Source organism: Phyllostomus hastatus, unplaced genomic scaffold (genome assembly GCF_019186645.2).
Source record: "Phyllostomus hastatus isolate PE091 unplaced genomic scaffold, TTU_PhHast_1.1 phas_scaffold_12, whole genome shotgun sequence".
Classification (NCBI taxonomy): Eukaryota; Metazoa; Chordata; class Mammalia; order Chiroptera; family Phyllostomidae; genus Phyllostomus; species Phyllostomus hastatus.
Window position 1 is genome coordinate 19,337,587 of NW_025334007.1, and position 15,616 is coordinate 19,353,202.

General features: G+C 50.8%; 1 protein-coding gene across 6 annotated transcripts in view; it reads right to left on the reverse strand.

The window, feature by feature from the left end:
* Window positions 1–7,131, reverse strand: part of WWC3 (WWC family member 3) — a 99,441-nt gene extending 92,310 nt beyond the window's left edge. For all 6 annotated transcript variants that reach the window (XM_045855915.1, XM_045855914.1, XM_045855912.1 and 3 more), the window contains exon 1: window positions 6,532–7,131. In XM_045855915.1, coding sequence (XP_045711871.1) covers window positions 6,532–6,812 — 281 coding nt within the window. In that variant the 5' untranslated portion in view covers window positions 6,813–7,131. The remainder of the gene's footprint in view (window positions 1–6,531) is intronic.
* Window positions 7,132–15,616: the final 8,485 nt, after the last annotated feature.

Genomic DNA, 15,616 nt, shown 5'->3' on the forward strand with positions numbered 1-15,616 from the left:
ACAAAGAATTATCCAGCCCCAAATAGCAAGCGTTGAGGCTGAGTGCTCTGCTCTGGAGCAGCACCTGCCCACGTCTGGCCACATCTTAGGACACTGCCCATCAGCAATACGGTAAGGCGAGCAACTCAACACACTTCCCTATGTAACCAGGTCCCCAAACACACACAACCAACAGCAGCGGCCCAAACAGTGAAGCTTTATGAGTGGGGTCAATAGGTGGCCTTCGGGTTGCCCACTGGTAAGTCTCAGCTCCTCCTAAGGTGCCAGCAAGATTCCCTTGGCCCCCTTCTGACTCCACCCGCCTTCCTTCAAGCATCAGCTGAATCCCGGGCACTTCTTGCTGCCTTCACAATTCCCCTGACATAATCCCCGCCTCTTCCAGGCCTAGTGCCCCGGATCTCTCTAGCTCAGGCCCATCACCATCTGTGAAAACCGCTGACAGTTTCCAACTGGCCTCTTCTGTAGGAAATCCACCCCACCCACCGTCCCGTGTTAGGGCTAGCTCATCAGATCTCACTCGGTGCCTAATGCGAGCAAGACTCCAGGCTCAGCCCACAAGAGGGGAGGACCCCTAGGGGTGCTGTGAGGAGCCAGGGAGACAAGGATATAAAATGCTTGGGAAGATACCCCGTAAGCACGCAACGAACATCAGCTACTGGGGCTGTTACCAAAGACACCAGGCTGACCAGATGCTTCCAGGCTCACTGGGAAACCAGCGCATGGAGTGCATTAGTTGCCTGTTGCTGCTGTAACAACTTGCTACAAACCAAGTGGCTTAAAACATCGCCCACGTGTTATCTCACAGCCCTGGAGGTCCCAAGTCCGAAAGCAGCGTTATTCGGCTACATCGAGGGGTCAGCAGGGCTGGGTACCATCTCCAAGCTCGAGGGAAGAATCTAGGTCCTCGCCTCTTCCAGCTGCTCGAGGCTGCCTGCATCCGTGCCTCCCGGCCACGTGACTCCCAACATCTGCTTCTGCTGTCACATGTCTTCTTCCGACTTTGACCCTCGGGTCTCCCTCTTGTAAAGACCCTGTGATTACACTGGGCCCACCAGATAATCCAGGATAATCATCTCATGTCGAAATTCCTAACTTAATCCCATCCACAAGTGTTCTTTGCCATGGAAGGTAACTTATTAACAGGTTTCAGAGACGGGGACAAGGACATCTTTGGGGGGCCGTATTCTCCCTACCGGAGGGAGGGGTAAAATATCAACAGTGAATGCAAGGCCAAAATAACCGGTGGGTGTAACACCGTGCAGGGGGCAGAGACCTGTGTGGCCAAGGGAGGGCTGAACTGTGCAGATGGACGGGAAGCAAGGTTACGAAGTCGCGCTCCCTTGGCCTGGTTTCATCACCTGTCCACCTACACTTGGGCGGCCATTGTGGGCTTTCAGTAAAAGCATCCACGTGCATGCCTAGAGCACTGGGCACGTGGTAAGCACTCCACATATGTCCACCATCACCACAGACCCAAGGGATTCCAGCGGGGGGCCTGGGAGGCAGCAACGGCATGGTGAGGCCTCAGGGAGAAGGACTCCAGCGCATGTAAGCCCCATGGAGGCAGGGACCTGTCTGCTGGTGCGCACCATGGAGTCCTGAACCCTGGGAGAGTGCCTGACATGGACAGGCTGTGCAACAGCGAGGGGAGGGAGGGAGGGAGGGAGGGCGGGCGGGAGTAGGTGCTGGGCAGTTGGGTGGCATAGTGGAAGCTCCTGGTCAGATGGCACAGCGCAAGTCCCCGTCCTTCCAACTCCCGGAAGGACGCGCCCCTTGACTGTGGCCCGCAAGTGAGAAACGGGGAGCTTAAACAGGACAGCCCTAGCTCTTCCACCCCCAGCGCTGTGGGGTTCGAAGTTATGTGCGCTCTTGCGCAAGCCTTACCTCCCTTTCAAGGACTCTGGGACAAACTCCCCGACCCCTCATTTACTCCGAACACACCCAGCACTTCCTCATCTCCAGTACTTTTCTCACGTTTCCACTTCTCTTCCCCAGCGCTGAGAAAGCACAAAAAACCCTAAGTCCAGGGGAGGACGGAGGAGAATAAGGATCCCCCCAGGCTCAAGTGAGCCCTCCCTCCATTTCCTGGAAGCCGGAGGCAGCTGATAACAGCACCTGGTAACTAGCTTTGTCTTCATTTTCTTTGTCTCTTATCTCCCAGACCAAGTCTCCATCTACCACCCCAGCACGTAGGACACCAAGATCCGCTGTAAATAGTTCCTCATTTTACTGGATTTAAAGGGGAATAACTGGACTCCGTAGAAGCTAACTCTGCTTTTATTCCCTCAGATTGACTGTATTTTAATTTGTTGGAAAGACAGCCAACATTAGCCAAAGGACCTGGGCGAGAAGCAGCTTTGCCAGGCTCACCAGGTGACCTTTAACAGGTCACTTGACGCAAGGGCTCCTGAAGTAGAAGCTACCAGAGAAGGTGAAGCACATTATTTCCACTTCCAAAATCAGAGTGAAAGGGGAGAAAAGGAAACTTAGAGATTTCCAAACATCCGGGAGCTATTTTTGGAAATGAATGACTTTTCCATTCACTTAAAAAAGAAAAGGAAGGAAAGAAAAGGAAAGATATTAGACCAAGAACAGACCAAGAAGTGACTGTTGATCTTCTAAGTGGAAGAACTTTCTTCTAGGGTCCCACCCCTGTGTCCTTAAAACCAAGACCATCCCCCGTGTTCATATGAACACTACCTGTAAGTGGAAAGTGGAGAAATCGTTACTTGTTTATCCGAGAGTTTCTAAGATCCCAAAATAAACTCGGTGTGGTAAATATAGTAAACATCTTATTAATTAATACTAAATAAGGGAGCAATCAATGAGTCATCTGGCTCTGATCTGTGGGGCTCCAACCTGGCAAATTCCCGAACCATGGACTGCTTTCTCCTTAAAGCAATAGCCTGTCCAGAGGACTTTTAATATGCCACAGAATTCCTTTATGTGACGCACGTCAAATCTACCAGGTGCACAAATGGGTCCCTAACAGCTCCTGCCATGGTATCATCTGGGCCTTCCACCAGCACCACGACCATTTACCCTCTGCTTGGGCCTCAGATGTGACGTGGTCCCCATCCTGCAGCTGCTCGCACTTGGCATTTCCAGTAGTGAGGAATAAAAACTGAGCCAGAGAGCCCTGGCCAGGTGCTTCGGTTGGTTGGAGCATTGTCCCACACACCAAAAGGTTGTGGGTTCGATTCGAGGGCAGGGCACATCCCTAGGTTGCAGGTTCAATCCCCAGTCAGGGCTGAACAAGCAATTGATGTTTCTCTCTCACATTGATACTTCTCTCTCCTCTCTCACTCGCAGTCTCTCTTTCTCTCTCTTTCCCCCCCTTCCTCTCTCCCTCTAGAAGGTAATAATCAATAAACATATCCTCAGGTGAGGATTAAAATATATATGTATCTAAATAATAAAAAATAAAAATGAATGAGCTAAGGCAAACAGAACAAAGTTTCAACCACCCAGTCCATCGACAGGATAATACCAACAGCACCCCGAAGGAAGCGTACGTGTATATATACACAACCATAGGAGGCACTGAATTTTTCCAAAGGAAGCAAAAATGTTCTTCCCATATTTTCCGCCTAAATGGTAAATACCTTTTTATAAAGTGGTCATTGAACTCTGAGTTAATATATGTAGTACACATATGTGCCACTCATGTAAACCACATAAGACTCACCCACAGAAACGACCAGCCACAGAAATGGTGAATTAACTGTTTTTTAAGAAAGTTTTTGGGTCCAATCCCAAAAACTCTGAAAGTTATACTCACAGTGCTGATCTGCAGGGGTAGTAAACTTAAACCTAAGGCGGGTTGGGTTGATCATCAAACTGAAAGAATCCTGTTTTGAAAATAGTGGGATGTTTATAGCCACATCTGTAAAGATGTTTCCTTAGGCTTGCAACCCCTTTGTTGTGACTTGAAAAAGAAAGTCCAGCTACAATAATTCACCAGCACGCCCTGAGCTGGCAATATCAAATGCTGTTAAATACAACAATGAATGGAATGAATAGAAAACTCTAGAAGAGATTGTTTACCACCCTTGGCCCTTGGTTACTTTGCTTGCAGCAGTCTATTTTATGCTGTTCCAGTTCACGCTAAATTATATATGAAGTGTTTTAGGTCAGCAACAATGTGCACCTAACCGACTACACTGAAATTCCTCCATAATTTCCATTTCATTTTTCATTTTCTTTAAAACCCTATTTGTGTGCCTTTCTCCTGTCAGTTCTCTCTTTGGGAAGCTGTTTGGGGGGGAAGTCCTCACGTCTTGAACACTGTTTTCTGACTGTGTGAATCAAGGCGACTCAAAAGGGGTTTTAACTGTCAGATGCACATGGAGAAAACATGCTCCAACACAGTTTTCTCCATATAACAAAACAATTGCAACTTTAAAGGATACCCGGTCACCTATAAAGATCGGCAAGGGTTCTGTTTTGAAAGAAGAAGGAGAAGAATGACTATTACACCATTTACACCCTTCAGAGACTCCCCTTAAATGTTTGTGGCTTGCCGAACATTCCATACATATTTCGGGCAAGGTATTATGGGAGCTGAAGTGCAAGCTGTCCCCTGCTGAATTTTCACTCACTATAAAAACAATGTCTCATAAAAGTATACACATGTTTTTACTTTACAAAAAAATGTAAAATATCCACTTTTGTTCGCTCAAACGACACTTTTAGCATTAGAAACAAGGCTTTTTAGTATATGTGCTGCCGAGGCGAGCGCTGGAAACAAGACTTTTGAGAAATCTCTCACACAAGCGATGTCTGCAAACGGGGAGAATGTCATTGGGTAACACATTTCTGGAAGGAGAGACACAGGAAACGTGCATGAAATGAACGGAAAGGAGGGTTCCACACGCTGGCTTGTGTAGGATCTGCTTACCTATGTCCTGGGTCATACCATAAAGAGGGAAATTCTTACATTTACACGTTTCATCATGAATCTCCACTCCAATGTAACCACAACTGTTTTATATTACCCTCATAAAATGAGCCTTAGCCTTTTCTAAGCAAAACGGTATTTTTAATTGGTTCATTTTCCAGTTGTTTGGGTTTTTAACACACATACAGCATAAAAGGGCACCACATTCCTAGCAGTTCTAGCAATTCCAGAACCATCCAAGGCTTGATCAAACAGCTGTGGCTCTGGCCTTTGGTTAAAATTATAATATGATCTCACCTGATTTTCAAAATAACTAAGCATCCTTTTAACCCATAAAACTGCGCCAGCATTATCTGAGTTTCTGAGTTCAGAGTCTGCAATGTTCAGAGAGAGTGTTAGGGAAGCACAAGCCTTTTGCTTTGTTTTGCTTTGTTTTGTTTTTCTCTATCTGAACCCAGAGAAATATTCAAACAATAATTCAGCAGCTTCCCTCCTCCAACGTTTATTTTCAAACGCTAGTGGCATGCAGCGCTGCCTTTCCTGCGCAGGTAAGAGGAAGCAGGCACAATGTCACCACTCTTGGCCTTTTCAAGTCTTAAAATCACTGGGAAACCTGGAGTATATTTCCTTTCTGGCACCCAAGCAATGGACAGGAGTTGGTCCAAACAGGACAAGATATCACATAACCACTGGAAACACTCAGGTTCAACAGAATTCCCAATCCCACAAAAAATGCCTCCCTCCAAATGCTTCCCTCCCTGAGCCATTGAAAGAGTTGAAGAAAAGCATCCTCGTTACATGAACACAATTAAATGCAAGAATCCGTTTTTTACTGCATGGGATTTATTTACATAAATAATACGATAACGTCGTGCCCTGTTCATATCTTGCACAAAGAGGAAACCCAAAATCCAACTCTTGTTTTTCGATTTTTCCAAAAGCATCTGGGTCTAATCATAATCCATTCTGGCCACAATACACAAGGCTGTTTCAATCAGAATTTTAACTCAATGTTTAAGGCGCTACAGAGTACACTAACCATCCCGGTCTGGGAAGAGGCTCTCCCCACTCGCACAGGACTGGGAACCCCGGAGGTTGTCCCGACTGGCCGCAGTCTTCGGACGGAAACGAGGCTGAGCCCGCCAGACAAGGAGCCCACACCGCCCAGCTAGGGCGCACGTTCGTGCTCCAAGGTGACAGCTCATCTGGCCACGGCGGGGGCCGGAGTGCCCGTGGGGCCACAGCCGGGGGTGGTGGGCCGCACAGGCCCGGCAGCGATGGGCGAGGCCGCGGCGGAAAAAGGAAAAGAGGGCCATCCGTCAGCCCCGGGAGAGGAAATTCCAGGCGCCCAGCTCCCAGGCGCCGGTCAGCGGGTGACGTGAGGGAGCCCAGTCAGTGTGTCCGCCGCGGCGAGCACCGGGAGGAGGCTGGGGCTCCGCGCTGCGGGGCTCGGAGCCGGGACAGGAGGCGCCTCGATCCTCGGCCAGAGCCCCGCGGATGGGGGCGTGTGGGCTGCCCGTTCGTCGCCCAGACCCGGAGACCTCCCCGCGTCCCCGAGCCTCTCCCAGAACCCGAGGAACGGCACGTCCGGGACGGGGGCCCGGGGCCCGCACCCCCGCCCGCGCCCTTACCGGTCTCGGGGGTCGATCCACGACGTCTGGCGCGTGTTGTGGTCGATGTAGAAGACGCGGCCGTCGTAGTCGCGCGCCTCCTCCCAGCCGGCGGGCAGCGGCAGCTCGGAGCTCTCCCGGGCCCGCAGAGGGATCGCGGAGGGCGCCGTGGGCACGGGGACCACGACGGGGGTCGCGGGCTGCGGCGGTTCCCGCGGACACTGCGCGGACGACGGCGGCTCCCGCGGGGCCTCGCGCGTCGGTACCCGCCGCCGCCGGCGGCCGCCGCTCAGCCACGGCATGACGGCGCGGGCCCCGCCGCCGCCGCCCGGCCGCCCCGCGCGCGCCGCCTCCTCAGCCAGCACTAAGGCCCGGCGCCCGAGGCGCGGGGGCGGCTGCGGGGAGCCGCCCGCCGCGCCCGGTGCATCCTCCGCCCGGCGCCGGTGTACCGGCGCCCACCCGACGATCGCCGGTCCGGCGCGTCGCCGTCTGCGCGGCCGGCCCGCTCCGCTCCGCTCGCTCCGCTCGCTGCCGCTCGTGGAGTCACAGCTCTGCAACTGCCGCTGCCGCTGCTGCCGGCGACTCTTCAGTTCCCGCGGTGCGCCCGGCCATCTTCGTTCCTCGGCGCAGCCCGGCGGCGATGGGCGGGGCGCCCGCCGGCCCCGCCCCGGCCCGCCCTCGGCCCCGCCCCCTCCCGCTTCGGTCCCAGGCCCGCTGCGACGCCTTCCATCTCCCACAGCTGCTCCGCCCCCACTCTCCCCCGGGGCGCCTCCGCTCTCCCCTCCTCTCCCCCCAGCCCCCACCCCACGCGCCGCTTCCACTCCTCCGCCAGGCCCGCCGCTCCCGCTCCCCCAAGCCACGGCTAGTCCTCCCCGCCGGCGCCCCGCGCGCTCCTCCCTCTCCCCTCCCGCTCCACCACCTCCTCGGGCCTCGCCGGGAAACCGCACGGGGGCCAGGATGGGCGCCACCGCGTCCGTCCGCCCCCGGGCCACCGCGGAGAGGAAGGGGGGCCGGGAGGACGGCGTCCCACCCGGGCTGCAGGCGCGGCCTGCCTCGGGCTGCCTCCTGGGGCCCAAACAATTCCCGGGGGAGAGGGCGGTCACCTCACTTCACCCACTGCCCGAAGCCTGGGGTGATGTGCCCTGGGTCTTCCCAATATCCAGGATGGTCTCAGGAATGTGGGTAAAGCCCCCGAGGGGAGACCAACAGAGCTCGTAGCTAGACGAGGAACCCGAGGCCGGTCCCCTTGGGTGGGGCAGGGAGGACTACCTGGAAGTGGACAGCTGGGCAGGTGGCCACTTCGTGTCCCTGTCAGGAGAGCCCCAGAAGGACTCTTTCTGAATCGCCACTGTAGGCCAGGCCACCTGACCTGCCCTAAGCATTTCCACCTTCCAGTCGAGGATCCCGTAGTGTGAGTAGAGACCCAAGTAGGCCCCTGCTGGGGAGGAAGCCAGGACAACTCCTAAAACGTGAAACCTCAATGATCATTTCTGTTCCGCTCACATCTCGTAGCTAGGAAACTGAAGCCCAAAGTTAGGGTTCTCTGCTGCTCCAAAACCCCCAGCTACTTAGTGCTCCAGATCCCTGGCCGCAACACTGAATGTCAGGAAATGCAGGAAACTATCAGGGAGGTTATAAAGCTGCTACGGTGACACAACACTATCTGCTAAAAACTCCAACAGGGATGCAAACGGAGATGCACAGAGAAAGAGACTAGAGGGAAGCGATCCAACATGCTCACGCTCCTTTGCATTCTTTCAGGGGAATGAATTTTTTTTCTTAATTATTTACCTTCCCAATTGTTTGTAAAATGGTAATATTACTTTTAGAAGGGGAAAGTTGTTTTTTAAAAAAAAGAAGAATGTGAAGGCATGGAAACTGCTCACTGGGACATATCCAAGGAAGAAGGCCTTGCCTCCCCTCCTCCCACCACAACACAGAAACTCCCTTGCTGCCCGAGTCTCTGCACCCCCCGGCCCCCCTGTTCTACGCCGGAAATTCCATCACTGGAGTCCTTTTAGTGAAACCTGGACGGTTATGAAATGTCCAAGGGAAAGTGGGGAGAGTATCAAAAACCCAAATGCTTGGTGATTGTGTAGTTCCAGGGAATGCTCTGACATCTGCCCTGCCGATGGGCATGATTTATGGCCCGGACGGCTGCCGCTGCCTTCTCTTCCCCTCTCTTCCTGACCCCCTGCGGACGCCTTGCTACCTGACATGGCTCTCCCAGGCACCCTGTCATCTCAGAATGTCACAAATCCGGGCACTCCCACTGGAAATGCCCCGAACATCTACAGACGAAGGTGGGAAGAGAGGCAGAGCACCCCCACACAGCAACAACTCCCAACTCCCGGAAGAAAAGGCAAACAGAGACGCATCAATAAAGAGGAAGGGGCCCTGGCTGGTTAGCCCAGTTGGTTAGCTCATCATCCCCAATACACCAAGGTTGTGGGTTCAATTCCCCAGTCAGGGCACATACAAGAATCAACTACTGAATGCATTTACAAGTGGAACAACAAAGCAATGTCTCTGTTTCTCTCTCCCACACTCCACATCCCCTGAAGCTCCATCCATTAGGAGCTGAGGCCTTCCGCTGAGAGTGACAGGTGGGATGGTGTGATGTAGCCATTCAGACTGGCAGCAAGGACACACTGCGGACCAACCGTGCGCAGGCATCGTGCTGGTGTTGGGGTGCCGCAGAGAACAGGACAGAGTCTGTGCACTCCCCATGGCCCAAGTCTGGAACTACACAAAGCAATAAGCACTTATGACTTTGACTTGTCTACAGGTGAAGCCAGGGCGCCAGCCTCACACTGGAGACTCAGGAGGCCGTGGGAGACCGAAAGGAAGGTGTCTCGGGTGAGAAAACCCAGGCACCGGGACTCAGGTCTTCAGATTCCTGAGTCCTGAGCCCTGATTCCTCAGCTCGTGGGGCTGCTGTCATCAAACACTTGTCAATCTGTGTAGCAAATGCAGCACCCCACCCAGACCCCCTTAGCTGGGGCTGCACCCTTTCAGAGGCCTCCCGGTGGCCGACAGATGTGTGAAACGGCCTGCCCACCCTACAGGGACCCATTTTGCCCTACGGCAGCCCAATGCCCTTGCCCTGGTAAGACAAATGCTAATGCCCTTCATGCTCCTGAGCTGCCAAGGACGACGCTGGCTTTGCTAGCTCCTCCCCACCCTAGCCTACCTCCATGCCCGCATCAGCCAGCATCCCCAATCAGTCACTCACTCGGTACAAGAACCCCCAGCTCACGTACTGCTTCGAGGAGGCCTGACGTAAGTAAGACAATCTGCTTCCCTGGCTCTCCTCCAAGCACTTAGCAAATATGAATCATTTGATCATCCAAATGACATCTGCATACCTGTACCCTAACGACACTTGCCTGCCAGAGACGACAGATCATACACGTCACTGAAGAAGCTTTATTGGCAGCCCCTGGACTGCTCTGATGCAGGTAAATGAAGGAGGCTTTTTTTTTTGTCTTCCTAAAATGAGCCAACTTGGAAGATGCCAGAACTTGGGGTGACCAAGGTCTGCCTACTGGCCCATTCATCCTTTTGATTTGTAATGTTCGCCCAGGCAGCTGCTGATTGTCCTTAAAGACCTGTGTGGGGCTGGGTAAGATGGAAGAGAAGTTGGGAAGGGGTAAAGGGTCTCTTAACTCCGCAGCTTTGCCGTAAGTTGGGAAATCGTGTGTGTGTGTGTGTGTGTGCGTGTGTTAATTGTTAGGGAGAATAAGGCCTGTCTTTCTTATAGTCAAGTGGGGCTTTCCGTGTTGGACAAAAAGCACATGCACACACAACACACTGTAGGGGAAGGAATCTTTAGTCTTAGCTGAATGCACAATTATGCATTCTTTATTGCCTCCATATGAAAACCTCAGCCTCGCCAACGACAAAAGCACAAACATTGTAGTGACCTCTCCTCCCACCAAGAGTTCGGATGGAAAAATGGCTCAGGAAAAATCCACTTGGGCGCTGGGTCATCGAGATGCAAATCCTCGTCCCCCTCACAGACCCTCTGGGAAATCCCTTGCAGAATATTTTCTGTAAAAATGCCGGTTGAGGAGTCAACCCAGCACACTCCTTGCATGTCAAACAAGCAAGTACAGAGTTGGAAGACTTTTTTACTCTCAGTTGGATTCGGCCTCTTCCCCCTGCCCCTCTTCCCAAAGGGTAACCTTTGTTTTAGGAAGGAAGGAACCAAATTGCCTCTGTACACATTCAATACTTGAGAGGCTTCTAGAAAGGAGAGCACCGAGAAGGCTGCGATCATCGTGTCTAAAATGAGAGAAATAAATACTGCCAAAGAAGTTCTTGCTTACTTGTGTAAACAATCAAGTGTTCTAGGAAGTGACACATTGGGTAATTCTGTACAATGTGCTAAGAGGAAAACGGAAATGGGCCAGATTGGGTCTGAAGAAGAAATGGCTCATTGTTTGGCGTTCTTCAAATGCTGTAATAATTACTCGGGTATGGGCGCTTCCCATGTATTTAAATAATGCAAATCCACGCACTTGGGAGGAGATTAAATGTAATTCTTGCTAATTCCTGTCTTGCTGGTTTAGGGACTGCGAAGGAAGAGAGAAATGCGGAGGTCCCTAAGTCCACACCTCTCCCCCCCACCCCCACCCTCAGGCTCAGGAATTGGAATGGGGAAGGGCTGGGGTTATTCCTGGGGCCTTTATTTCACGCCTTTATCTCTTTAACTTTAGACACTTATTTGACTTGTGATCGGAAGAGCCGTTGGTGAGATTTGATGTGCGGATGGGGAGACCGGGAGCACTTTTCTCAAATGGGACTTCCTTGATTGGTATAGCTGCAGCCCGTCATCTGGAGATGAAGGGTTTTTCTCATTTGCTAGTCCGCTGCTGCCAAGAGATGCAGGGTATTCCAGAAGAGCCAGCTGTGTGGCTAAGCCAGGCAGTCTGCGTTTGGTCCATTTTAGTGTTTCATCCTGCTCTGTGTCGGCTTCTCAGAGCAGAGCAATGTCCTTGGAAGCGGCCCATGGCCGTCCTATTGTAGGTGGACTCCATTCGTACCTGGGTGATTAAAATCCAGAATTTAAAAAAAAAAAAACACACAAAAAACCGCTAGACCAATTTCTCTCCCAAACTTAGAACACACCCACTTCCTTCAATGTCCAGGTCTCCTCTCCTAAAGCTCCATTTGTACTTCTTTTCCTTTGCAACCCGGGGGTTATGTTCAACAAAATGCTAACAAGCCCATTGGAAATGGATTGCAGGCAAACCATCATTTCAGGAAGACACAGCTGCCGTGAGCCAGCATACTCCAAAATGCTTCCTCCTGGCTGCGTTCTCTCCTGTTTAGGATTATGACTCTGGTCCCCCGTGTATTTGGGAAAACAGATTCTTAAACTGCAGACCTCTGCTTTGGGAGCCAAGCAGAGCAGCTTGGAAGTCTCAGGCTTACGGAAACAAGCAGGAGGATTTAGCCAACACAGAAATGAACAGTCTCTGGGTCATTAACAATTTTTTTTTCATTTGATGACACTAGCGTTATAAATTAGTCTCTTTTGTAGCATGAATGGAACCGTTTTGGAACACATGTAACCTCACTAGATCCTAGAGCAACAACCCGAGATGGTGGTTATATATCAGTGGTTGTCAGCCGGGCGACGGTGGCCCCCAGGGAACACTTGGCAGTGTCTGGAGACATTTTTGGTTGGCATGACTGGAGGGAGGGGTCCTACTAGCATGTATGGAAGCTCAGCTACCCCATCTGAGCTCCATAGTGGTCACGGTTCTCCAGACAAACAGAAGCAATAGGGTGTGTGTGTGTGTGTGTGTGCGAGTGCACACGTGTGTGTGAGTTTCAAGATTCATTATAAGGAATTTGCCCACGTGATTCTGGAAGCTGACAGGTCCCAAGATCTGCAGTCAGCAAATTGGAAACCCAGGACAGCCGATGGCATAGTTCCAGTCCAAGGCCGGCAGGAAGAACTGACGTTTCAGTTCAAGTCCAAAGGCAGAAAACATTGAGGTCCCAGCTTGATCAGTCTGGCAGGAACAGCTCCCCCTCACCCGCGGGAGAGGGAATCTCTCTGTTTGGTTGGGGCCTTCCACTGATCGGGTGAGGTCCACCCACCCATGCGATCCTTAGTCTACGGAATCAAAGGTTCAGCCCAGCCAGAAGCACCCTCACAGATGCACCCAGAACCACATTTGACCCAAGGTCAGGTTGGCACATGAATGACCCATCACACCCCCAACTCCATCACCAGTTGCTCTGTTTCTAGGACTCGTTCTGCTCGCAGAGCGGTTCATGCAACAGCAGCACAGGGGAGGAGCTCATTAAAGCCTGGCCCCATTAGTTTGCGAAGCCCTGTACTGCACACACAGAAGAGGGTGGGCATGTGGCAACCAAGAAAAGTGATTTGACAACATTGATTCAGAGAGCCATCTGGGTAGTGTTCCCACTACTCAACCTCATAATCAACAGGGGCAAGTTTTTCAGCTAAGAGGTACCAAGCCCTAGCCATGCCACCAAGCAAACCCTCACACTCGTTCCACAAAAGCACATTTAAGAACCCGGATCTGTTTGTCCCTCAGCTATAGGTCATGTCTCCATGAAGTTCAGCCAGACTTACCCAGCACGGAAGCAGACATGGGCAGAAAGCCAGCTCCAAGCCAACCACACTGCAAGCAATGCTGGTGTTTTGCCTGATTGGATTTTCCTGGTGTCTCCACTCAGGACTGGCTGTATAATTTGGGGTCTATGTTTTGGGGTACAAAATGAAAATATTGGCCCCTGTCTTAGTTCACGCGGGCTGCTTTCACAACATACCATACACTGGGTGGCTCAACAACAGAAATGTATTTCTCACAGGTCTGGAGGCTGGAAGTCCAAGATGAAGGTGTGGGCAGGGCTGATAGAGGACCCTTTTCTGGGTCACACACTTCCGGTTGTGTCCCATATGGTAGAAGGTGCAAGGGAGCCCTGTGAGGTCTCTTTTAAAAGAATATCGATCCCACCCTGGACAGTGTGACTCAGTTGGCTGGGGCTCATCTGGTACGCCAAAAGGTTGTGGGTTCAATCCCCAGTCACAGCATGGTATGGGAGGCAACCAATCCATGTTTCTCTCTCACATGGATGTTTCTCTCTCTCTCTCTCTCTCTCTCTCTCTCTCTCTCTCTCTCTCTCTCCCCCTTCTACCCCCTACCTTCCTCCCTCTCTCTCTCTCCCTCTCTCTCCTTCTCTATGTCTAAAATCAATAGACACATTTTTAAAAAATTTAAAAATACATAAAAGAACATGGATGCCATTCCTGAGGCCCCACCATCATGACCTGCCAAAAGCTCCACCTCAGAAAGCAAGGACGGGGGAGGGCAAGGACTACTCTATAATTTGCAATATCCAAAAACGTACGTGCTCCTGTTGAAGCCGTAACAATAGGGACACTGACACATGAAATGTCCCTGAGGAAGGAAACACAACCACCTATGAGTCAATTTTGCCCTAAGAACCAAACCCAATCTTATCAAAGCATCTAGAAAGATTCCGGGACTCCAGAGGTCTTGTTAGCAGATAAAGGGGTATCTTACGATTCTTGGAGACCAAAGGTCTTTAGAGCTGGAGGAAAAGTACATATTTTGCACGTAAATGCAAAATCCAGTCCAGGGGTCAAGCCGCCCATCCTGCAAATGTCCCTGGGTACACGGAAGAGTCAATAATGGGTACAGCTTCAAACTAAGGGTCAGGGTCTTGAGGCCACCCCCTGGGAAGTAGGGCATTGTGGACATAGCAATCATTAATAGGCTTCAAGTGGCCCATTAGGGTCACTGACAAGAATCTAGCCAGGGGCCGGCCCCAATCCAGAGGTGTGTGCAGGCCAGTCACAGGATGGTGACTACCACCACGATGGGGGCGCCTCTCCAAACTCCCCGAGCATTTAGGAAAAGTACAGAAGCTTTCAGAGACTCAAAACTATAGGTCTCACATTTGAGGTGAAGAAGGAATGTGTGCACAGTTGACATTTTTTGCTTTTGTAAAGTTTCAAGGGATTTCTGGGCTTTGGAGACCATTGTAAAGTGTCCAATTGGGTAATTAGTATAAACTTGTGATTGTAGTTGAAAACTAATTTTATATAAATGAGTGGCACATTTTAAGAGAACTTAAGTTTCACTGTATTTATGAGTTTAATTTATTGGGTTTAAAAGTTATTTGCATTCTTGGGAGTGTATTTGTTCATTGAGACAATCGAAGTGATTAAGAAGACAACTGAAGGTAGTAGACTAAGGGTTTTAAACGTACTTGGAAATTCATGCAAGTGTTGAATTAACTAAGTTTGCAAGTGGAATCAAGTATTTTCCAAAGGCCCCTTAAAAGTCATTGCTATTGTTTGCTAGACTTAAACACGAATTTTAAAGCAAAGCATAATGAAGATTCTAGGCTGAACTTACAAGGTTCAAGAAACACTAGGCATCTGAATTCGTAACTTAAATAAGCTGACTGAAACTTGTAACACTATATAAATCTTTTTGTGTGCATGTACACACACCACTTTTGAGAGCTGTAATCGCCGCTTCTGAAGGGCAGTACAATGTCCAAATTACGGTGCTTACATTAAAAAAAATCACAAGTCCATCTTTGCAACCCTATGTCAATAATATGATCAAACACCAATATTGTTTATCAAATACATTCCACCCAAACTCAGAAACCTTGCTTAGCCCTCCAGAGTCTGCTCCAAGCTGATAAGGTCTGATATGATTCGAGTTGCATTCCTCCTAAAGTGCTTGCATTTCTGGTTTTGTGCATGAACCTGAATCTAATTTTCTGCCCTTGTCATGTTCTCATCCATTTATAGATTTGTGTGTGTGTATGTGTGTGTGATTGGTTGTCATCCGAATACGTTATTTCATCCCTAACCGACTGATTTATGTTTCTTATAAAGGACCAGCTTAACTCTAAGCCAATTTAACCAGGGGGTGTTTGCACCAGTGTGTGCTTTGGAAGGCACTGAACTCCAACTGATTGAATTACAATGTGGTCTGATTGTGCCCAACCATGGTGAGCGTCACACTCTGTGGCCCACAGAGCAGCACAATCAGGCCTCACTCCACACCTACGGAATCAG